The 20,726-nt window shown below is 43.3% G+C and overlaps 1 protein-coding gene across 5 annotated transcripts in view; it reads right to left on the minus strand.

The window, feature by feature from the left end:
* XYLT1 (xylosyltransferase 1) overlaps positions 1 to 18,232 on the minus strand; it is a 176,738-nt gene extending 158,506 nt beyond the window's left edge. For 4 of the 5 annotated variants that reach the window (XM_085592344.1, XM_021539812.4, XM_085592342.1 and 1 more), the window contains exon 1: positions 17,974 to 18,232. In XM_085592344.1, coding sequence (XP_085448470.1) covers positions 17,974 to 18,195 — 222 coding nt within the window. In that variant the 5' untranslated portion in view covers positions 18,196 to 18,232. Of the gene's footprint in view, positions 17,083 to 17,973 lie in introns of those variants that run through there. The other variant, XM_085592345.1, reaches the window with a different exon arrangement.
* Between the last annotated feature and the right edge of the window lie 2,494 nt (positions 18,233 to 20,726).

The following is a 20,726-nucleotide window of genomic DNA, read 5'->3' on the forward strand; positions in this document are numbered from 1 at the left end:
TAGCAGTTTTTGCTATAAATACCAAAGAGAAAAGTTTCAAAAACAAAACAAAAAAAAACCAACCAAACAACAAAAAAAAAAAAGTAGCAGGTAGACACCGCTTCCCAACTAACAGAGTAGAAAAATTTAAAGTTCCTTTAAAAAAAACCTGAAGGCTTTACACAGCTTTAACCTGAAATCAAATGTGACACGAGCTTTTGAATGTGCTGCAAGAGACTAATAGCAACAATTTTGTTAGGAATAAAAAGCTGGTTTGTCACAGCAGCACAACTCTGACACAGCCTGTATCTCCATACACCTGAGCTGTGTATGAATACAAATTTCCTCTTGTTATTTGTTGAAGTTCTTTTTCCTCAAGATTCAGCCTCCACAGATCCTTGTCTTCCTCTATGCAACAAAACGATGTTCACTGGGAATCCAAAGCTGCTTCATGCAGCATCAAAGTCCTACATCAATCTTTTTATACAGCAGCTGGGATGTGCTGACACCCTACTGCCTCTCAGGGTGAGCATTCACCCTTTGATCTCCAGCTTCACATAGCAAGAAATCTCCTCCACAATACAGATATGCATATATATGCACATAAACATATCAATGTATATATGTGCATATAAGTACATATACATATTTAAGTAAGGGTGGCTGATTTGTCAACAAATGGGGCACAGGGGAGTATTTATTCTAAGTGCATTTGTTTATACCATATTTGAGACAAGTGTGTTTCATAAGCAGGGAGAAAAATCCATAAATGCTTTGCATAGGAAAAAGAAGCCTAAACATCAGCTCAGGATGCTGGTGCATCTGCCACAGTATAAATGTCAGAGCACAGCACACTGCACTGCCTCAGCTTAGGGCAGAGCTTGTATTGCCTCTTTGGTGATGTGAACCAAAGCTGAACTAGATTTCAAGTAAGAAATGTTAAAGGAAACATCAACCTGAGCTTAGAGAACGAAATGTCAGCTTGGTGAAAAGCTCCAGGTGACTTTGACTGCAGTCAGTCACTACCAATCACTCCTGAATATTTCAGGTCTTACAGCTCTGCCAGGACTTTATAACTCAAAGGACAACAAGCCTTAAGGTAAGTCTTAACTCCTTCAAAGTAATAAGTTGGACTTGATCTCAAAGGTCTTTTCCAACCTAGTTAATTCTGTGATTTTGTAATTGGGAATTCAGAGGAGTTAAGAATTCACTACATATTCGATGCTACATATTAAAGGATAATGGACATTGTAATTTTATTTTAACTCATAAGAGATCTTGAAAAGATAGAAACTAGAACTATCAAGCATAGTGTTCTTGAGCCCAGCTAACAGAAACATTAATACCACGCCAAGCTCCTGCACAGTGATGTGGATGAATCACACACAAATCTATCAGGGACAGTACTTGACCTTCAGCCTGAGCTCCACTACCTGCCTGCCCTTTGATATGCCAACATGCCACAAGCACAGACATCTCATGCTAAGGGCAGGACATTACCCCAGGATACCTGTACTAACTTCCACTTCCCCTAGAGACTCTAGTCTTCATTTAAGAGACTTCAACATTAGAAAATTCACTTTTCCTAAGAAATTCCTTCCACATTTAGTTGTTTTTACTGTTGATACAGTTTATAGAATTTCAAACACTGTTTTCAACCTTCCCATTACACCACACCATATTATGCCATCATTGCAGGGCACAAACTGCAGCGCTCTTTGAGAAGATGTTGATAACCCCTCATTCATATTATTCAATATCTGAAAGGACTGTGAATTCATATCAAACATGAAGCATTTGCCAGGGTCCCTTGCTGCACAAATAAAAGCTACATGCCAGAAATACATTTCCAGAGGCATTATGCTAAGCGCCAGCTACAAAGACATCTACAGAGTATGCGAGTGCATAATGTGAATTTCTACAACCACTTTCTTTTGCTATTGATCAAAGTTGGTCTATCTCTGCAAAAAGGTGACAAAACCGTTACTCAAATGCTCAGAAACCATAAATTATCTTTGTTCAGAAAAGGGATGGAAGAACAGAAGTAGAGATACACATCAGTGAGAATAAAAAATGAAATGGAGAACAGGAAAATCTGAACTTTAGAAAGAAGAAAGGTGCGAGCAAAGAGGAGCACAGACGTGGACATGAAAGCAAGTTTCCATGGCTTGCTAAGGGAGAACCCAAACAGAAGTTCATCTCTGCCCCAGTGAGGAGCTGTCCTGCGGGTGAATCAGCCAGGCTGTGGGGGTGCTGCAGCCTCCTGCAGTCGGGGCCGGGCACAGCCGAGCCAAGGGCAGGGACAGACCAGGAGCCACGGGCCACTGCTGGGGCTCAGAGCAGCTCAGCCTGCTGGGGGAACAAACCAGCCAGCTTCCAGCAAAGGGACGTGAGGAGAGCACGGCAACAGCTACCAAGAAGTCAGGAGTTAATAGCACAGTAACAGAAATCCGCTGCTATAAAAGAATTTCATCCTACACAAGTTGCTTTGAATTTCTCATGAACAAAGGGACTAAAGTTACCTTCCAGTAGCAACTGATACCTCTAAAAATCCATTAAATGCGTAGTCTGAAATAATTATTAAAACACAAGTCCTCTCTCAGGCATATGCCAAGTGTTTATTTTTTATTTTTTTAACACAACAGCAGGTTCTGCAGCAACAGACAGAGCCTAAGTGGTGAGATTCCTCAAGCTTGCCCTAAAGCCTTACCATACTCCTGCTCTCCTCTACAAACCATGACCTGGTCTGCAGGCAAACTGTGAGAGCTGCCCAAGATCAGCATCCTGCAGGCACCCTCTGCTCCCAGGGCACATCCACTGCTGTGGCTCAGCTTCACTGAAGATCTGGACATTGTTTCTGGCTTCTCCTTCACAGCTACATTATCAAACTTCGTTCTATAAACCTAAAGATCTTACTCTCACAAAAAAAAATGTGTAAACAAGGAAAATAATTGGAAAAAAAAAATCAAATAAGCAGGGAGGCAACTTGACCTGAGTAACAGCAAAGAGTTGCTTTGTCACAATGTACAGTCTGCAACCAATTCATAGTTATTCCTCTTTCATCATGTGTAGAAAGTTTCTTACAAAATTGTTAAAACCAGCATAACCAGAGTTTACCCAGAATTAAAACAGCTGTGAATGGTTTCTGTACAGTACTGATTTTGATTCTAGTTTTCCTTAACTATAAGCTGGGTAACTGCCCCCAGAACAGCAGGCAAATGTCTGTTCATGTGGTCATCCTTCCAAAGATGGGACTTCACCTCAGCAGCACATTGCAGCATCCTCACAGCATTTCTATGTGGCAAGAAATGAGCTTTCGGCTAATTTAAACACATCTGGGTAATTCATTGAGTGGTTAATAAACTGTTAACACAAAAGGTATTACTCAGCAAACCTGTTCAACTTCACAGGAAGTTTCCTTGGGTAGGACTGAATTGTTTGGTCCACAGATTTCAGCACACAGAAGTTGCAGCTGAGCAATGCCTTGAGTAGTGTCTTCTTATGAACTGTATCACCAGCAAGGAAACATCTGTGTTCATTTTGTTTATTCAGCAAGCTTTGGAGCATTTGGGATAATAGAAAAGCTTCTTCTCAAGGACTTATGCTCACAGTCAGCAGCTGGAATGGCCAAAGGTTTGGGGGTTTGCTAGGTTTTTTTTTCCCCTTCATACACATACTTAAGGAGATTGGTAATCTTAAAAGAAATATTAGACCTGCAAGTAGGTATGTTCAGAACATACTCTTATTTATGCTGATATGTGCAAACCAAATGACTTCATAAATATCTGTGTTAAATCCTAAAAAATAAAATGCATAGAATTGAAGCAGCATAAGCTGCTTCTGCTACTGCTTCCCCTGAGCTGTGGGAAATGTTACCTTTCACTGACTTCCTCCAGGCTGAGACAGGTTTGGGACCACAGATGTGTGCAGCTCACAGAAAAATGATCCCGATTACTGATGTAGCAGAAAGAATATAAAATTAGTTCCCTCCACCAACTGCTCCAAAACAGAACCAGCTGCTGCAAAGTGAGCCAGGTACAACCCCAGCCTGTAGCACTGGTAACAGAATCTAACCATCACTGTCCAGACCTGAGCCACCCATCCCAACATACCAGGGCTATCAGACAGCTGAAGTAGAAGGGTCTCTTCTCTTGGGGCAGGAAAGGTGTCTGCACAACCCACCTGGGCACCTCGAGGACTGCCAACTGTTTTGTTAACTGACAGTTCCAGGTTTGGCTCAAACAAATTCAAGACTCTGAAACTGGAACAGAGAAAAGAGCTCGCCTGCTGCTGGGAATCCTGCACAAGGTGATGCCAGGCACATGACTTACACTCAGAAGCTGTAGGCAACAGCCACTTTTTGCACTGGTATTGGAATGAGAATTTGTCACAGCAAAGCACATTTATGCCATCTCCTTAGTCACAGCAATCCCTGGCAGATATTGTGGCAAAAAAACATCTTATGCTTTTCTTCAAATGCACCTTCCCTTCTGCATTCCTCAGTGAGTCACTCACCAAGTCATGAATGCCCTTTACACCTTCCAGCTCCTTTGGGTGACTGCTCTATCCAGGATAATCATCCTGTCACTAAAAAGACCCCAGACAAACAGACACGGATGTGTGGCAAACATCACTCCTCAGAGCAGTTCAATCCATGTGTTTGTTGTCTGCCAGGCACTGGTACACACCAGCCTGGTCCAGTGACTCAGTGCTTCTGTTTGACTGGGAAGCAGAGACAGCAGCCAGGATTTTCCTCCTCCAGGAGAGGCCACACAAGCAGCATTTGTAAAGCTGGGAGGGGAATCTACATCCACTTGCTGCCACACAGAGTACCTTTCTTCTAGACCCTGAGGCTTGGTTTTACTTTTCATCAAAGTTCAGTTCATACAATCATGGCACCATTTAGGTTGGAAATGACAGTAAGATCACTGAGGCCAACTATTAAAAACACCACAAACCAGCCATTGGAGCTGACACACTGTACAAGCTGATCTGGATACAAGACAACAACATAAGTGTTTGCTTAAACATAAACTTCAACATAAATGTTTGCAGTTTAATCTCACACTGACAGATGCCTGGGCTGATCATCACTTATGGGTAATTTGGATATCTCCTTAGGTGGGGATCAATACATTTAAATTAAATTCTAACACAGGTAATCCACTTGAATACAAAGTAGGCATTTTAAACCTATTCAGAAACCCCACTCATTCCCTTCAAATCTGGCCCAAGGAAGTCCACCAGTTACACATTGAAGCACATGCCCTCTAAAAAGCTGACAGAGAATCAGAACTAAAGCGTAATGCAACAGAGATGAATTCCTCACACCTGCCATCAACGTAATATTTCCATAATGCAAAACTCAGTGCAGTCTTCCTGCATGAGCATCCTTAGCAATTCAGCATGGGATGAAATTATTAACTTTCCACAACTTTCACTGAGACCAAACAAGGCCAGCAGAATATGAAGAGCCCACAAAAAAAAAAAAGTTCTGAATTTTAAGTTTTTACACTCATAAAACCACTAAAAATGGAGAGTGATTGTTAAATAATTCCACCACTGTCAAGAGAAATATGCAGGAACTCAAGCTGTAACTCTCCAGCACCACCAATCTCTCCTATCACAGGTAAATCCATTCAGAACCCAGAAAAGAACATTATATATTAATTTTCAGAACCAATATTTATAAAACCCAGTTAAGGAAGTATTACTATAATTTTTTTTTTGAGTATGCTGGAACACTTTAGGACAACAGAACAATCTTTTAGACCCTTTTCACTTTAACAATTTCAAAGAAAACACAAAGGCTGTATAAAAAACCCACCCTAACACAATCATATTCACAAGATCATTCTTGACTGAGTTTATATCCATGCCTTCACTCCATGTCCTAATGAAGACACCGGGGCTCTCAGTGTGCTGTTTTACTTGAGCTCTTACACATCTGCATCTTCATCCTATAGCAAACAACTGAGAACACAGAAAAAGGTGGAATTTAGCTGACAAAGGTGTCTCAATATCAGTCCTGTACAAAAATCTCACACATCATGCTTATGCTGGGTAATGATCAGAGGTGGAAACAACCCTAACCATGAAGATCTTCTAAAAGAATCTGCCACTAAAAGAGCACGAACTTAATGAAGTGATGACTTGACACATCCAAGACTTGTTTAAACTGCATGGTGCAAAGCAAAATATTTCTAAACAACATCCAGTATGGAAAATTCTAGCCTGAGCAACTCTTGCATATATTTGACCACAAATATTTGACCACTATGGAATACAGGTAGGCATGCATGCCTCTGTTTGCATGAAAGTTGCAGAACTGAGTCTCGAACACATTTTACTCTAGTAAACAGGAAAGGGAGAAACACAGAAACCACCAAACCACCAACTCTCTACTAAAGAAATGATTGTAACACCTGTGGTATCTGTGTTGCTATGAAACTACCATCCTAACCGTAGCAACAGATTTAAACCTTTAAGGATACATTTTGCTCTCTGTAGGCAACATAAAACAGGAAAATGCTGCAGAAGGGTTTATTTTAAGCCAACAGGAAACAGTATTTCAAACTGGACAACACAAGTTAGGAAGACAGCAATTTACCTATGACAGCAAGCAAGGAAAAAAAAAACCCACACAAATTTATTCAACAGTGAAACAGTATTTTATTTAATAATGGAGTTACTATTTACCAAGTGTGGAATAGAGACTGAAGCACTTTGCCCACCAGTTACCCTAATCCATTTCCTACCAACACAGCCCCAGCTGAGCTACTGAAGTCACTGCCATAAATCCCAGCTGGAGCCAGGACCAGCCTCTGCAGCCACTGACAACAGCCCCAGACACAGGAGGGAATTGTTCAAGGACAAGGAGGAAGTGAGTACACGAGGCAATGTTGAGACACAAGCAAACGAAACACACAGCACCTCATTCATTGCTCCCAAAAGCTTGAAAGCACTGAAGCTTAGGTGGCAGAACTGAGAGCAAAGCTGGGCTAGTTCTGGTAACTAAACTGGAAGCACAGCCCTGAGGCTGAATCCAGGAGAGTATGAACGTCAAGGGCTTCCTTTCACTCATCCCTTCCAGGTGACACCACTCCACAAACAGGGAGCATCTGGAGCACAGTGCATGACTGCTGAATACGCTCTGCAAAATTACACTGACACTTCAAAAGCAACAAAACGCTCCAGCAGTTGCTGAGCTGTCCACGTTGTCCAAAAATGGAAACCTTGAAGAACCATTTGACTTGCAAGACCCCTTTTCTCCTTCCACAGTTATTCATTCATAGGTCCTTGATACGAGAATTACTGTAAATTTACATCAGTACAACTAGAAAGTGAAAAACCCCTGAAGAACTTAAACTACAGAATAAGCTATTGACAACATTTGGGGAGAACACAAGATCATTGTTCAGACTCGTGACTATTCTAAAATGGATAAACCCCAAACTGCTTTAAATAACTGCATCAAATTTGTCTTAAATCTTTTAACTTACATATTTGAGTGTATAATGGCAAATGAACCCTATAACAAATTTCACATAAAATATCTTTAGGTCAAATTTTGCTGTGTGAAATACATGCTTAAACCCATGGATCCCACAGCACCTGTAGAATTAAGAGTCCCAGGCTACACAAACCTACTGAAAATTCCAAATTAACCTGGCTCATTCTCTTAACTACCTCTTAAAATGGCTATTTCTTATGAGATTTACTTCTGGAAAATTCCTGCCCTCTGAAAGCAGAATATATGCAGTTATATTTATCCAACTTTTAAACTAGTTGTGCTCTCAGAGGTTTCATGGAGCCTTGCAGCCGACCTAACTTTTTCTTCCCCACACAGAAGCTTGTCCTGCAGTACAAGCTTATCCTCCTGCCCATTTCATGTCACATTTCACTGAAGCCCTAACCAAGGGGCTAAATTCACCCCTAAATTCACATTCTAGATGCCCACTGCAGCTTCACACAGGGGGACAGGAAAAGGCCAGTGCAGTCTGCCTTTCTTAGGCATCCAGAGATGAAAAAAATCAACTTCAAAAGAAAGCAAAGAGAAAAAACACTGTATTTTTAAACTGGGGGTTGAGGGTGAGGAGCAGAAATCTCTGTTTACACTGTCTGTGAAGTAAGCAGGTTTGAGACCATCTTCTCCTAATAAATAGTCATTAATCACTTGCAGTCACTTAGCACAGGAGGTCATGTGGTGGCAGCCTGGCCAGTGTAAATGTTTAATACTGAATTAGATTAGAAAGGCTCAGGACAGTGTCATCACAGCTACAGTGCTACCTGCAACCCCCCCCCAACTTTCCTTTTCCTCAGCACCACTGAGGCCTGACCAGGCTTTGGGGATGGGATGATGTGGTCTTGCTGTAAAGGTGAGACCCAGAGCTAAGCACAGAAGCCAGATGGCCAGGAGCTTATTGCACCATTTTATCACTGTATGCTGTAAAACACTAACACCTATTGGATCATCTCTCTGTTATTAGGAACATGAGCACAGGGGTGATGAGCTGCCTGAAGGGCAGGCTGCACAGGAATCTCCAGCTCTCTCTTGGGCACTGCCACAGGACATGCAAAAATACAGACACAAACACCTTCATTTGTGTGCACAGAGCTGGAGGAGCAGCATCAGATGGCTTTACAAGAACATTTCATAACCCTCCTCCCCCTGTCCTCTACTCAGTTAGCAGCTCAGTCAGAGCCAACTACAGCTATAATTATTGTCATAATTATTATTTTAATAAGAATCAATGACTTATCAAAATATTGCACTGAAGACTTTCACGTCTTTTGTTGTAAGACTGCCAAAAAGGCAGTTCATTGCTGAGGTACTGCTCCATGTACTCTGCTAGCAGGCAGCACCTCCAAGTTTCTATTTCTGCCACTGAGTGACTAAACTCAATTCCAGTGAATGCCAAAACATAAGCAGTTTGAGGCACAGTAGCTGTGTAAAGTATTATTATTCTCGTAGTGCATACACACTAACAGCTTTGTTTACTACATTCACTCCTCTTCTGCTTGTTTCCTTGGTTTTACACACTGTGGGCCAAGTTACTGAACTTGGATGCCATAAAGTAGCCACCTGAATTCTTATTTACATATTTAAACAGCTGTCAGGCACCCACAGCAAGTTTTAAGAGCATAAGCAAGCCTGTAAACATCTAAGTCAATATAGTTAGGTGCCAAGATGTATCCCCAGCTAGCCAAATGTGGATCTCTGCAGACAAGATGCTAGTTTTCATAGGATTATTTTTTTCTAGAAGGCAGGATTAACTTGATAACAGATTATTTTTTATTTACATGCCTGTTCAAGATGACGCCAATCCAGATCTCTGGTAACACTACATTTCCATAGAGAACTCCAGCTTACATTTTCATAATTCTTTAGTCAGAGCTCCAGGTACACTGAGAAAAAAATTCTTTAAATAACTAATGACACTAGTAACTGTGGAACTCCTCATCCTGCATGTCAGTTGTCATCCCACTGAGTTCACAGGTAGAACACATAGGATTCTACTCGCCTCTGTGACATGCAGTTGTGCAACTCTAAAGAACCAAAAAATTCCTCTGGAAATGTCATTTTTCAGATTTTTTGTGCCTCTCTGAAGTAAGGGTGAACAGGCTGGATGTAGCTTCAGGGAGCTTGCTTCACTTCAGTCAATACAGTCACGACCTCACACGCTTTTTCTTTGAAAAAAGTCACATTAACTGAACCATGTGTGCTCCTGAATCAGAAAGAATGCAATTATAAAGAACAAAGATAACTAGAAACAGGTTGAGTTTTAAGAACAAAATGAGATTTGTCTCAGAAATTCAGACAGCATGAAATCCAAAACTGGCCACCACAAAAAGTCAGCGAATAGCATCAGCTTGAAGAAAAATACTCAGATTTCACCAACATAACTGAACCAAAAAGTACATCTGAAGGGCAAGCAAAGGCTGCAGCATGAAGCAGAAATGAGTGTCCATGACTCATTCAACCAAATCCAAGTTAAACTGAAGTTTGCAGTGTCATTCAGCTTTGTAGAATTGTTTTAAATAAGCATCCTACTTACTCTCTAATAATAGAACAGCAACAGAACAGTAGCTTGAAAACAAAATATATGTGGGAAGCATTCACGATTTGACCTCAGAGTCAACCACATACTAGTGTGAAATCTTTTTTAGCTAACTTTTTTAATTAACTGGTATTCATTTTTGGTTTAATTTCATCATCAAAAAAAAAAAAAAGGCAGCAAATTATAGATGTGTTATAAATAGTTTGTCCCTTGGAGGAATTCTCTAATCATCTCTAAAAATAATAAGTCATATGATTTCAGCGTCCTGTACCGACCCTTCCAGTACTCAGCAAGGTTACACTGTATATATGTTTAGGTAATGCTACATGCTGCTCAGTTTTTATATCCACACAGTTACAAAAGCCTGGTCTCTTCACTTCTAGAGCATACTCACACTCAGTAAAGCACTCGGTCCTGGATTTGCTGTAAAGCTTGGAATTACTCCATGGGAAGCACAGGTCCACAAAGCATGAAAACCATTTTGTGCTTCCAAGTGAAGCCTGGAAATATCCTTTACTTGCCCAAAACTAGCTGGGCAGCCAATTTACGACACTAGCTTCTTGCTGTGCTCTTTCTTGATCCATCCATGCTAATCAATCCTTGAACTTTTCCCACCCCTAAGCTGTATAGTGCCAATCATAGAGAAATTCTGAGTGGGAATCACTGAAACAGGGTTTGTGGAAGCAATACTGCAAAATTCCATTTGTGGCTCCGGTTAACTGCTAACAGCTCTAACTTGCTATTCAGCCTGTAAACTCTTCGAGACAGGGACCTTTCCTCACATGTGTCTGTGAAGCTTCTAGTGCCCAGATGGTGCCATACAAATGAATAATAATTATATTTTCATGTAGACCATTATTGTGCATAATGTAAATTACTTTCACTGATCCAAGAGGAAATAATTTTCTCATTTTGAAATGAAAAGAGAGAGTAAAAATAATGATTACTTGTTTGATGCTGTCATTATAACAATAATTACATTTGTGGGTCCAGAATCCCCAGCTGGTCTGTACTGACTTTAATGGAGTTATACCAACGCATGGCAGCTGACAAGCTCCTGGTCCTTGCTGAAGATCCCAACTGCTTCACAAGAACTTCAAACCCACACTGTTTCCATGAAGGATGGGATGTTAATTAAGCAATCAAGCACACTTTGCAGACTGGGGAAGACAAACACCAGACCTGGCATCTAGAGAAATGGATTCCTACAGGCATGGCAGGTACCTGAGCATCACTGCCATGGCTCCTGCCTCGCTGGCACAGAGGCACAGGCTTCTGCACAGATGCACACTGCAAATGAGCTGAACTCCCTCCTGGAGACAGACACTCAGCTCTGCTCATGAGAAGGCCTCAGACCCCACATGTCTGCAAGATTCAACCCACACTTAAAAAGGAAACACCCAAACCCCCAAAAGGAAACAGCCATAATTAGCAGCACCAAGTGTGAAAGGGAAGAATAAAGTTGTGACCTGCCAGGGCTTGGGTCCTCTGGAGGAAATAGATAAAAACCACAATGATCAGACTAAAGAGGACTAGTCTGGAGTACCAATAACTGAAAAACCCAAAACTACCTGTCACACTCATCTCTGTGGCCCTAAACACTTTGCTTAAGATGCCAAGAGGTTACTGATGAGAGTAGGCAGCCAAAAAGAATTCAACCTTCCCTTGTCCCACAGAGCTGTCTCCCATTCAACATCTGCAGTGTGGAACAGCATCAAAGGCCTACCATTACTTTAAAAAAATGAAGGCCTGAGGTTCCAAGTCTAAAAATCAGATTCAAACACTTGGAACTGCTAGTCCTCAAACTCCAGTCATACACACCAGAACCCACGTGCCCCCTGAGTAGCCACACAGGGATGCTCCTGCCTCTGCCCAAATGAGCCTAAGCCAAAAGAAAAAAATACAGGACATGGTATTCCAATTAAAGAGTCACTGCAAAAGCTTCAGTGAAGTGCCAGATCTAATTTTAACACTGTAAAGAAAAATCAGGAGGTATTTGATTAAAATTAATCCTCGAGGTTATATAATTTGACTATTGCTACAAATTAAGATTACTTCATGCTTCCATTGTACTCCTGGCCCTTCAGCAAGCACTAATAAGATGCCATATCACAGATCAGAGACTTCCAATGCTAAAAGGAAGAAATATTTTTAAAAATATTTCTGAATAGAGCCAAAACATGTGGCAGGTAATGAGGGCCTTTTACAGCAAAATGTACCCATTTTGCAATAGCTGACAGGAAGTAAATGGGATTTGTACGTCCCCTCTACAACAGCTGGTCTTCTCTTGCTAAAAAATTAAAATGCTTCTATTTCAAAGGGAACATCTGCAAAATTCCATCACACATTAAGGAATAAAAAAACAACACAACAAAAAATACACCAGTGGCCTGGAAAAGGCTTCTGATCCATCTCACATAACACATTCCCACATTCCTGCAGAGAAGATGCTTAACAAGGTAACTGCTGCAGGAGACCAACAATCTAATCTGGCTCTAATACTCCCCTTAAATGATGCATACATTACTTCTCTTGCTGCAAAGATTTGTTTGTTTTATTAATGTGTGCCTTGTTAAGTGCTAAGACTTTGTAAAAATGATTATGCACCTTCCAGCTGCAGACAAATTGTCTCCCCCCTTGCCATTACTAAATGATGAGTCGTCTCCATTCTTCTTCTCCATTGTTATTAAAGCCATATTACAGCATGATTAAGATCCTGATAATAAGTAGAACTGTATTTAACAGTCAAGTCAGTACTATGGACCCATTCTCTCAGAAATATATCATTCTGGGCCACATAATAGCTTGATGCTATTAATTTTATTCACAACGCAGGGTACCTTAACTCAGCAGTTTCACCGAGCCTGGTGTACTAAAGTGAGACTCAGTTTCCAGAGATTGATTCATTCTGGACTGAAGTTTAACACACTAAATTATTAGCTCACATTAAGCGTCTTTGCACTTTTCAGGTCTGGAATGTTTTCTGAAAACCAGTTTTCCCTCATTTTCTGTGTTCAGATTAAATTACCGAGGCCACAGCTCTACATCAACAAGATACTTACAGTGGAATATATTGAGATAGGTACCATTTGATTGTGTCTACATATATGGAATCTATAGATTCAATGATAGAAGCAAAAAGGATAAATCAGTGGTGGGATAGTTCCTTTTTTCCTGAAAACTCATTTGGTTAATGGAGCTTAGCACCTTATTTGACACTTAAATGCAGCTCTGTAGAGTGAACTCCCAGGGACTACAGTGACTATTCCAGCAGCAGCCCAGTTCCTCACCCAGAGCAGAGGCTCCCTCCTTCAAGGCACACCTTCTGCCACCTCTGTGCAAAGCTGAGCTTTATCACTGGTGCTGCACTGAAAGTTGTGCTCCATCCAGAAACTCACTTGTCCTCTACCTCCCACATGGATGGTCAGCACGGGATAGGTCCAGGCTGTGCATTTGTTTCTAGCAAAACAGTGCTGGGAATCCACAATCTAAACATTTCAGGGGCAAATACACTTCAAAAGAAAACTCTCGTTTCCAAACCTGAAAGAATCCCAAGCTTTTATATGAAGTACAGGTGAATTCTGCACTGGTCTTACTTTGGGGAAGCATTTGGAAAAGGCAGGGTAAATAATTGATGGATGAACCTTAGAGAAAGTAGAGTAAAGCCTCCTGGGTTTTCTTTCCTGTATGATTCCCACGGTGTTTTTCAGCATTAGAGTTGCTGCTGCTTTGCTTCTAGTTACAACAACTGATCCCAGTTTTTATAACCCTTAGTGTGGAGCAGCTCCTGGATGCCTTTCCTAGCTTCAGTAGCCAACAGGGATTAGAGAGTTTAGGCACACATTGTAATTACTTTTTGCTTCTTGCACCTCTAACTTGGTGGAGCTCAGCATGAATCACCAGGAGGTGACAAGGAAGGAAAAAGCAAGAAAAAACAGGCTTGAGCACATTCAGCTGATCGACCCATAGAAGACCCAGCCTCACTCTCCACAATGCCAAGAGAAATCCCTACATTTCCCACTACAGACATGAAATTAAGGAGAGGCACTGGTGATCCTCAGGACTGTCCTCTCCGGCTTAACTTTTGCTTGGTATTAAAACTGCTCACTGACCCCAGACACATTCTTTTCATTCTACAGTTCTCAACATTTTGAGCTATCGATATGTTTGGTTCCTTTGACAGCTTCATGCTGAAAGAAACATACCATTTCTTTAAAAGAACACATAAAATCTCAGACTGAAGAACTGCTTTGATCCCACACCAGCAGGCAAGAGCTCTGTTTCACTGAACTGACAGTAACAGTGCCCTGGCATTTCTGCTTGATGGCAAAACAGGCAGCAATGAAAACCCAAGGCTAGCAGGAGGCACAAAGGAGCAGCACGTACCCACTGACCTTCAACACCCAGTTACAGGGCAGGGGCCACAGCTGGGCAGCACAAGTGCATCCCTGTGATGCACAACAGCCTGTCAGTGCAACATCACAGCAGCAGATGCTCTGCTGTCACATCTCTCTCATCCTCAGCAGACCCAAAGCAGAGATTTGCATCCCATTTTCTTCCCTTTGGGCTCCCAACACACATCCACAAGCCCCTTCCACCATTGCTAGCAGGCTGCACCAAGGAAACCCAAGACTGAGCAACATGCTTACAGTATTTTCACAAAAAGCTGTTGCACACTTTTCAAAGATAAAGACCAATTCTCAGAAGGGAGCTTAATTCTTCTGTGCTTTTGACACTTGAGCTGTGCTGCATGAATAAAGCTTGTGCAAAGGGTGCAGCTGCCAGAACGGTTGCAAGTGTGCACTGAAATCAGTGCTAACAATACAGTTCATACTTCTTTAGAAGTATCTATAAGATGGTTTCATTATATATGGAACAACTGCAGGAAGCTGCTTATGACTAATGAAAGCTCCAGGTGTAGCTGGTCAGGGGATCTAGCACTGTAAGTGTTTTCAGGTGCAGAATTGCTCAATTCAAAATTGTTTCCTCCTGCCAAGTTGGCAATTCCCGTTCAATTACATGCAGGTACAGTGGCAAACCTTGTACTACAGTACAATGTTATTTTATATGCCAAATGATAGTGCTTATTGCATGTATCTGACAGCACTTAATAAAAATCTAAATATATTTTAAACACCTGGTTCAAAGGATTATGTTTCTTTTCCTGCAGACACAAATTACCAAATACTCACACTACTTATGTCTAACTCAGTAAAGTAAAATAGGGACCCCTCCCCCCCCCCCCATTTCATTCTTTTACACAGGACTGAGACAAATTAAAAACAAGATCAATAAAAGCATTGTAGCCTCATACGGCAACTTTCAGATATAGTTTTGAAAATAATTGTATTCTGCCAAGTGTCCAAAATTTGGTTTGCATAACTATGTAGTATAAAGGCTCATCTAAGGGTAGTTAGCAGGCTAAGTGAAAAAAGTACAAAACCCACAATCAAGTACTACATCACAGACTAACATTTAGCAGCCTTTCAAAAATACACTCCTCAAAATGTATTAAAACTCACCACACCACTAACAGACCAAAGACACATTGAAATTAATACTCTTTTTGGTTAAAATACAAGACTGAGAAATCTTTGAAAAATCCTTGGAAGGCCCCTCAGATGCACTTAACCCAAGACATGTGGATATAATGGAACCACTGTATTCACACCAGTCAGCTTCTTCCAACTGTTGCAAAACAATTTGACATACACAAACAATGGGAAACTCAGATTGAGAAGGATAATAACATTGCTTGGATATTACATAAATTGCATTCTAATGTGCAAACAAAGCAACAGGAAAGAAAATCTTCCTTTATATAGATGGTACACAATTCCATTTCTCAGAGATTTTCCTTGTGAACAGAGTCAGAAATCAAGACTGGTAACATAGGCAAGTCTGGTAACTTTACCTAGCAATTTAATACCAAGTTTTTAAGGCAGAAGCTTCACAAAGACAATTTCCCTATCACTTTTCCACCAAGCACACATTGCAGTCAAGAGATGAACACTTAAGTGTGAGGTTTTGTATTCTGACAAAGTAATTTTAAGGATGGCGGCCCCTTCCCAGTGTGCATGCTAAGCAAAACCACAAATGCCATAAAGTCATCTTGAAGAAGCCTTGCCAAATCACCCCTTGACAAAGTGTCATTAAGTATGCTGCCACTTACTTTGAGCATTGTTGCCCCTTTTTTTTTAATATCAAAGTTAGACATTGTGGCACAGCCCAGTGTGATCCATACCAGTAATTTAGATAATGAGGGGAAAATAGGTGCACTCAGCATGTGTTTTAAAACACGTTTTCTATTCAGAACCCCAGTGCTCCATCTTTAGGTCTTTGATCAAAACTGTATGCAAAAGACATGATTCATAGCTGCCAGCATCAAAATACTCATATTCAGAGTCTGCATGGGGCCAGCACGGAAACAATGAGCTCTCGACCCGAACCCGGCGCTCGTTCCAGCACATCGGGTGCAAACTGGACACCGTGCCAGGACATTTGTAGGACAACTGCTTAGAGTACATGTTCCAACATAGCCCTGAGCCCACAGAAGAGGATCATTTCCTAGAAAGTCTGGGGAGCTCGGAAGCAGGGCTGAAGCTCCAGGTGCAGCCTGCCCTCTCCCGGTCCCCTGCCTGCCCAGGTACCAGCATCCGCCAACCTTGATAACCCACAGTGGAGAGATCAGGAAGGATGGAGAGATGAAAGCATAAAAGACTTGATGGACAGGAAAAGAGGCAGAGGGCAAGGTGATGGAGGAAAAATAGTGGAGACTAAATAGCTACATTTATGAACACAGCAAACACCAAGATAAGATTATGTGTAGAAACAAAAACTGAAATCAGTAAACTAGAATTTTCATTCTCACATCTAGAAAGCAGAGCAGGATCTGCACACAGTGGATGGGTAGGTACTACAAGTTGTCCTAAATGTTAGTGACGGAGTACTCGTGTGCTGGGAGCTCAGCTCCTTGCAGCCTTTCGAGGGCAAACCACCCACTGTAATTTGCAAGGGTAAAGAAAGCAAGAACCTGAGCCCCAGGTTCTTGCTTTCTCTCTCAAAGGTATAAACAAAACTAAGCATGCACTTCGGGAGGCATCACGTACATAATGTAAGACTACTGCTGAAAGAATAAAGTGAAAACCAAAAGAAGCTTCTCCTGAGCTGGAGAATACTAGTTCTGGTGCTACATATCTGAGGTTTGCAAGAACACTGTTAATTTGCTTTTTCACATGCCTAATAGAAAATTCAAAAACAGAAAATTCAAAAGTAGAAAATTCAACTGGCAATAGAGCCAGAATTGCAACCCCTTCTGGTTTCAGGCCTAAGTCATTTGAATGAAAACCAGAAAGTTTGCAAAAGAATAAGATAAGAGACAAGGTCCTCATCCCGTGTGGGCACAGTTTCAATGTCCCGGAGTTGTCAGCGGTTGATAAAATGTTCGCACTACATTTCACTGCCCATCACCTCCCGGGCCTGTTAGAGCTGTGCAATAAAGAATAGCGGCCGTGCGCTTTTCCGGGTGGAAAAAGCAAAGCAGCACTAAAGCAAACCCCTAGGACGGTGTGGGGCGGGCAGGCGGCTCTCCCGCGAAGTTCGGGGATGCCGGGATGCCCGTGGCAGGCAGCGCGGGGAATGGGACGAGCGATCCCTCTGTCGGGAAGGGAGAGGATCCCACGGATGCATCTTGTGCCGCTGCACCGCGGCCCCCCGGGCGCTGCCGCCGGACCGGAGCCGGAGCGGCCCCGCAGCGCGGCACCTGCGGGAGGCGCCCGCGCGGGTGCGGGCACGCGAGCCCGGGCGGCTTCCCCAAGTTCCCCGCAGCCCGCAGCCCGCAGCCCCGCAGCTCCCAGCCCCGCAGCTCCCAGCCCCGCAGCTCCCAGCCCCGCAGCCCCCAGCCCCGCTGCCAGCCGCCGCCGCTCCCGCCTACCATCGCCTTGCCGTGCGGGGCGGCGGGTCCGCGCCGCTGCGGCTGCCCCCGCTGCTCTCCGCCGCGGTCTCGCTTCTCGCGGCCGCCGCGCTGCTCCTCGCCGGCGTCGAGGGAGCTGAAATTCCAGACGAGGAGGGTCTGCAGGAGCAGCACGGTGAGCGCCGCCACCAGCGCCGAGCGGGAGCGCCGCGCCAGCCGCCGGGCGCACGGAGCCGCCACCATCTTCGCTGCTGCCGCCGCCGCCGCGCTCCCGAGAGCCGCCGCATCCGCCGCGGCACCGAGTTTTCAGCCGGGCAGAGCCAGACGTCAGCAGGAGGAGGGCGGAGGTGGGGAAGGAGGGAGGGGGGAAGGAGGAGGAGGTGTTCGCGGCGCGTGGGGATGGGGGAAGCCGGCGGGGAGCCCTGGCGGCGCGGCAGCCCGCGGCCGGGCCAGCCCGGGGCCAGGGGTGGGGTTGGCGGAGGAAGAGGAAGGAGCGGAGCAGGAGGAGGGTGGGCTGGAGGCGGAGGAGGAGCGGTGCGGGGGCTCGGCGGGCGAGCCCCGGCGCTGCGTGAGGGGAAGGGGCCGGGGCGGGGCGGCGGCTCCGGCGGGAGGGGCGGCGGCGGGCGGTGACTGCCATCTTCTGAGGGAGCGCGGCACCGCCTGCGCCCGCTCCCCGCCGAAAACGGCCCGGGTTCCCCCAGGCTGGGCTGATGCTTTGCCTTGGGTTTTTATTTTTCTTTTTTTCCTGAAGCATAAAGGGTCCCTGGCATCATTTCGCCTCAGCAGATTGAGCGAGATCAAGGTGCAACACCTCCACAGCCCGGTGAGGTCTGCAGGGACCAGGCACAGGGCGACTGCGACTGAATGCCCGGTGTCTCAAAAAGTGAACATAACAACCGGCTCAGTTGCCTTTTTCTCCCACAATGATATTGGCTTTCTAATCTGAAAGATCTCATTATCTGATGATGGGACCGAAGTAGGGAGGTTTGTTTTTTTTTTTTTAATCTGCCTGCGCAGTGCTTCTTTTTGTAAGCCTAATTCCACTTTACAGACCAAATCCAAAGGTAAAAAGTACTATCTCCTAGTAAGAACAGTTGCTTTTTAAAATGACAGCCAGGTAGGATTTGCACAGACCAGCGGGATTTTGTTTCCATTGGAAGTGCTTTAGTTTCTGATCTGAAGAAAATGAAACAAGTAATAAGATTCAGAAGCATCCTTTATTAAAGGATCCGGTAGGGCTACAAATAAAATTTTGCAGGAGGTATCTATCCTTGGTTGCAACATTTCACAAGCAGATGAAGTATGTGTCAGGAGTGCCACTCTCTTGACTGCAAGCTGTCTGTAAAACAGAGAGGTCAAAATACATCGTTAGTAACTTCCAGGAAAGTCAGCCCAGAAAGGCTCCTCTCAGTGTGACAGCAGAACATCGTCTAGCTGACCTTCCATTCATGCAGTGGAACCGTATCCCATTTTTGCCAGCTGGGGTGATGGCAGAGAGCCCATGATAACAAATTTTGACAGTGTCAGGCTTCCACACCAGTTGCACATGCATCAGATTTGCTGGTCCCACAGTACAGTGAAGTGGGCTGTTAGAACAAAGAAATGAAAAAGGCTCAAAGTGTTCCTGAATATTCTGACAGGTGCTGTGCAGCTCGGGAAGATGATGGATAATTTTTATTCTGAACTATCAATAATTGGGCATTACAAACACAGTCAGGCAAATTTGCTGACAAATACAAGATAAAAGCGTCTTCCATTTGGGATTAAATGCTTTGCTCTTCAAAAGGAAGTTATGGTCCTAGTAAGTGATTGCTCCCTGCAGCCTTCCCTTGGGCTTGTAGATGGCAGGAGGTGCTCATGGTGCCAGGAAAGAAACACACTCTGAACAGGCCAAATGACCAAGCACTCTCAAGAGCCTCAGGCCCTGGTTCCAATCCTGCATGCCTCATTGGGAAATGGGAGACTCATTTCCATGGATACCCTAAAATGGCTAAAAGCCCTAACAGCAACATCCAAGGCAGGCAATACTTCAGCACAGGGCAACACTGCTTTCTGTAAAAAGAGCATAGCAGTAATTGTGATGAACTTGTGATCCATGGTTCTTAAAATTTTTATGACCTATTGGGAAATTTCCTCCAGATTTTATGGGGTAACATATCTACTGAAAAATGTCTCTGGATGTTCCTAATTCCTGTATATAATTACTGTGACTGATAGGGCAGTGAGGAACAGCAGTGCATGCTCAGTCTCACACATGTCCTACTGAAAGCCCTTCTGGAGAGATTTGTATCCAAACCACAATAATTTATAGGTCATAAAGATCGGAGTCTTCAGTGTAAAGGCAGCCCTGTGTATGGGTGGGAGCCCCAGCATGAGACACTTCTGCACTGACACAGAAACCAGAGCAGAGAGAGGAGCAGACTCCTCCTCCTTCAACAGCCTCCTTTCTCCATATTTAGAGACATGTAAAATCTGGAAAGGACATTGCAGTAGGTATGGCATTAATTTTTGAAACTGTGGTATAACCAATGACCACTAACTGGTCAAAACATCCTTCATCTGAACTAAAGAAAACAGCCAAATAGAAGGAAGAGAATATAACTAATAACTTAATTTTTCTTGTGCTGATTCAAACTAAAAAGGGAAAAGGGCAAGGCTGAGCATCTTGAGAATATGAAGATGAAAAAAAATATCACAGAAACTGAAGAATTGAGCTGTACCAATCCAAAGAACAAACTAAAATCAGAAATTGCATAAAACTATTAAATGAATTT

This window comes from Lonchura striata, chromosome 14, assembly GCF_050655825.1.
Source record: "Lonchura striata isolate lonStrDom1 chromosome 14, ASM5065582v1, whole genome shotgun sequence".
NCBI classification, from domain to species: Eukaryota; Metazoa; Chordata; class Aves; order Passeriformes; family Estrildidae; genus Lonchura; species Lonchura striata.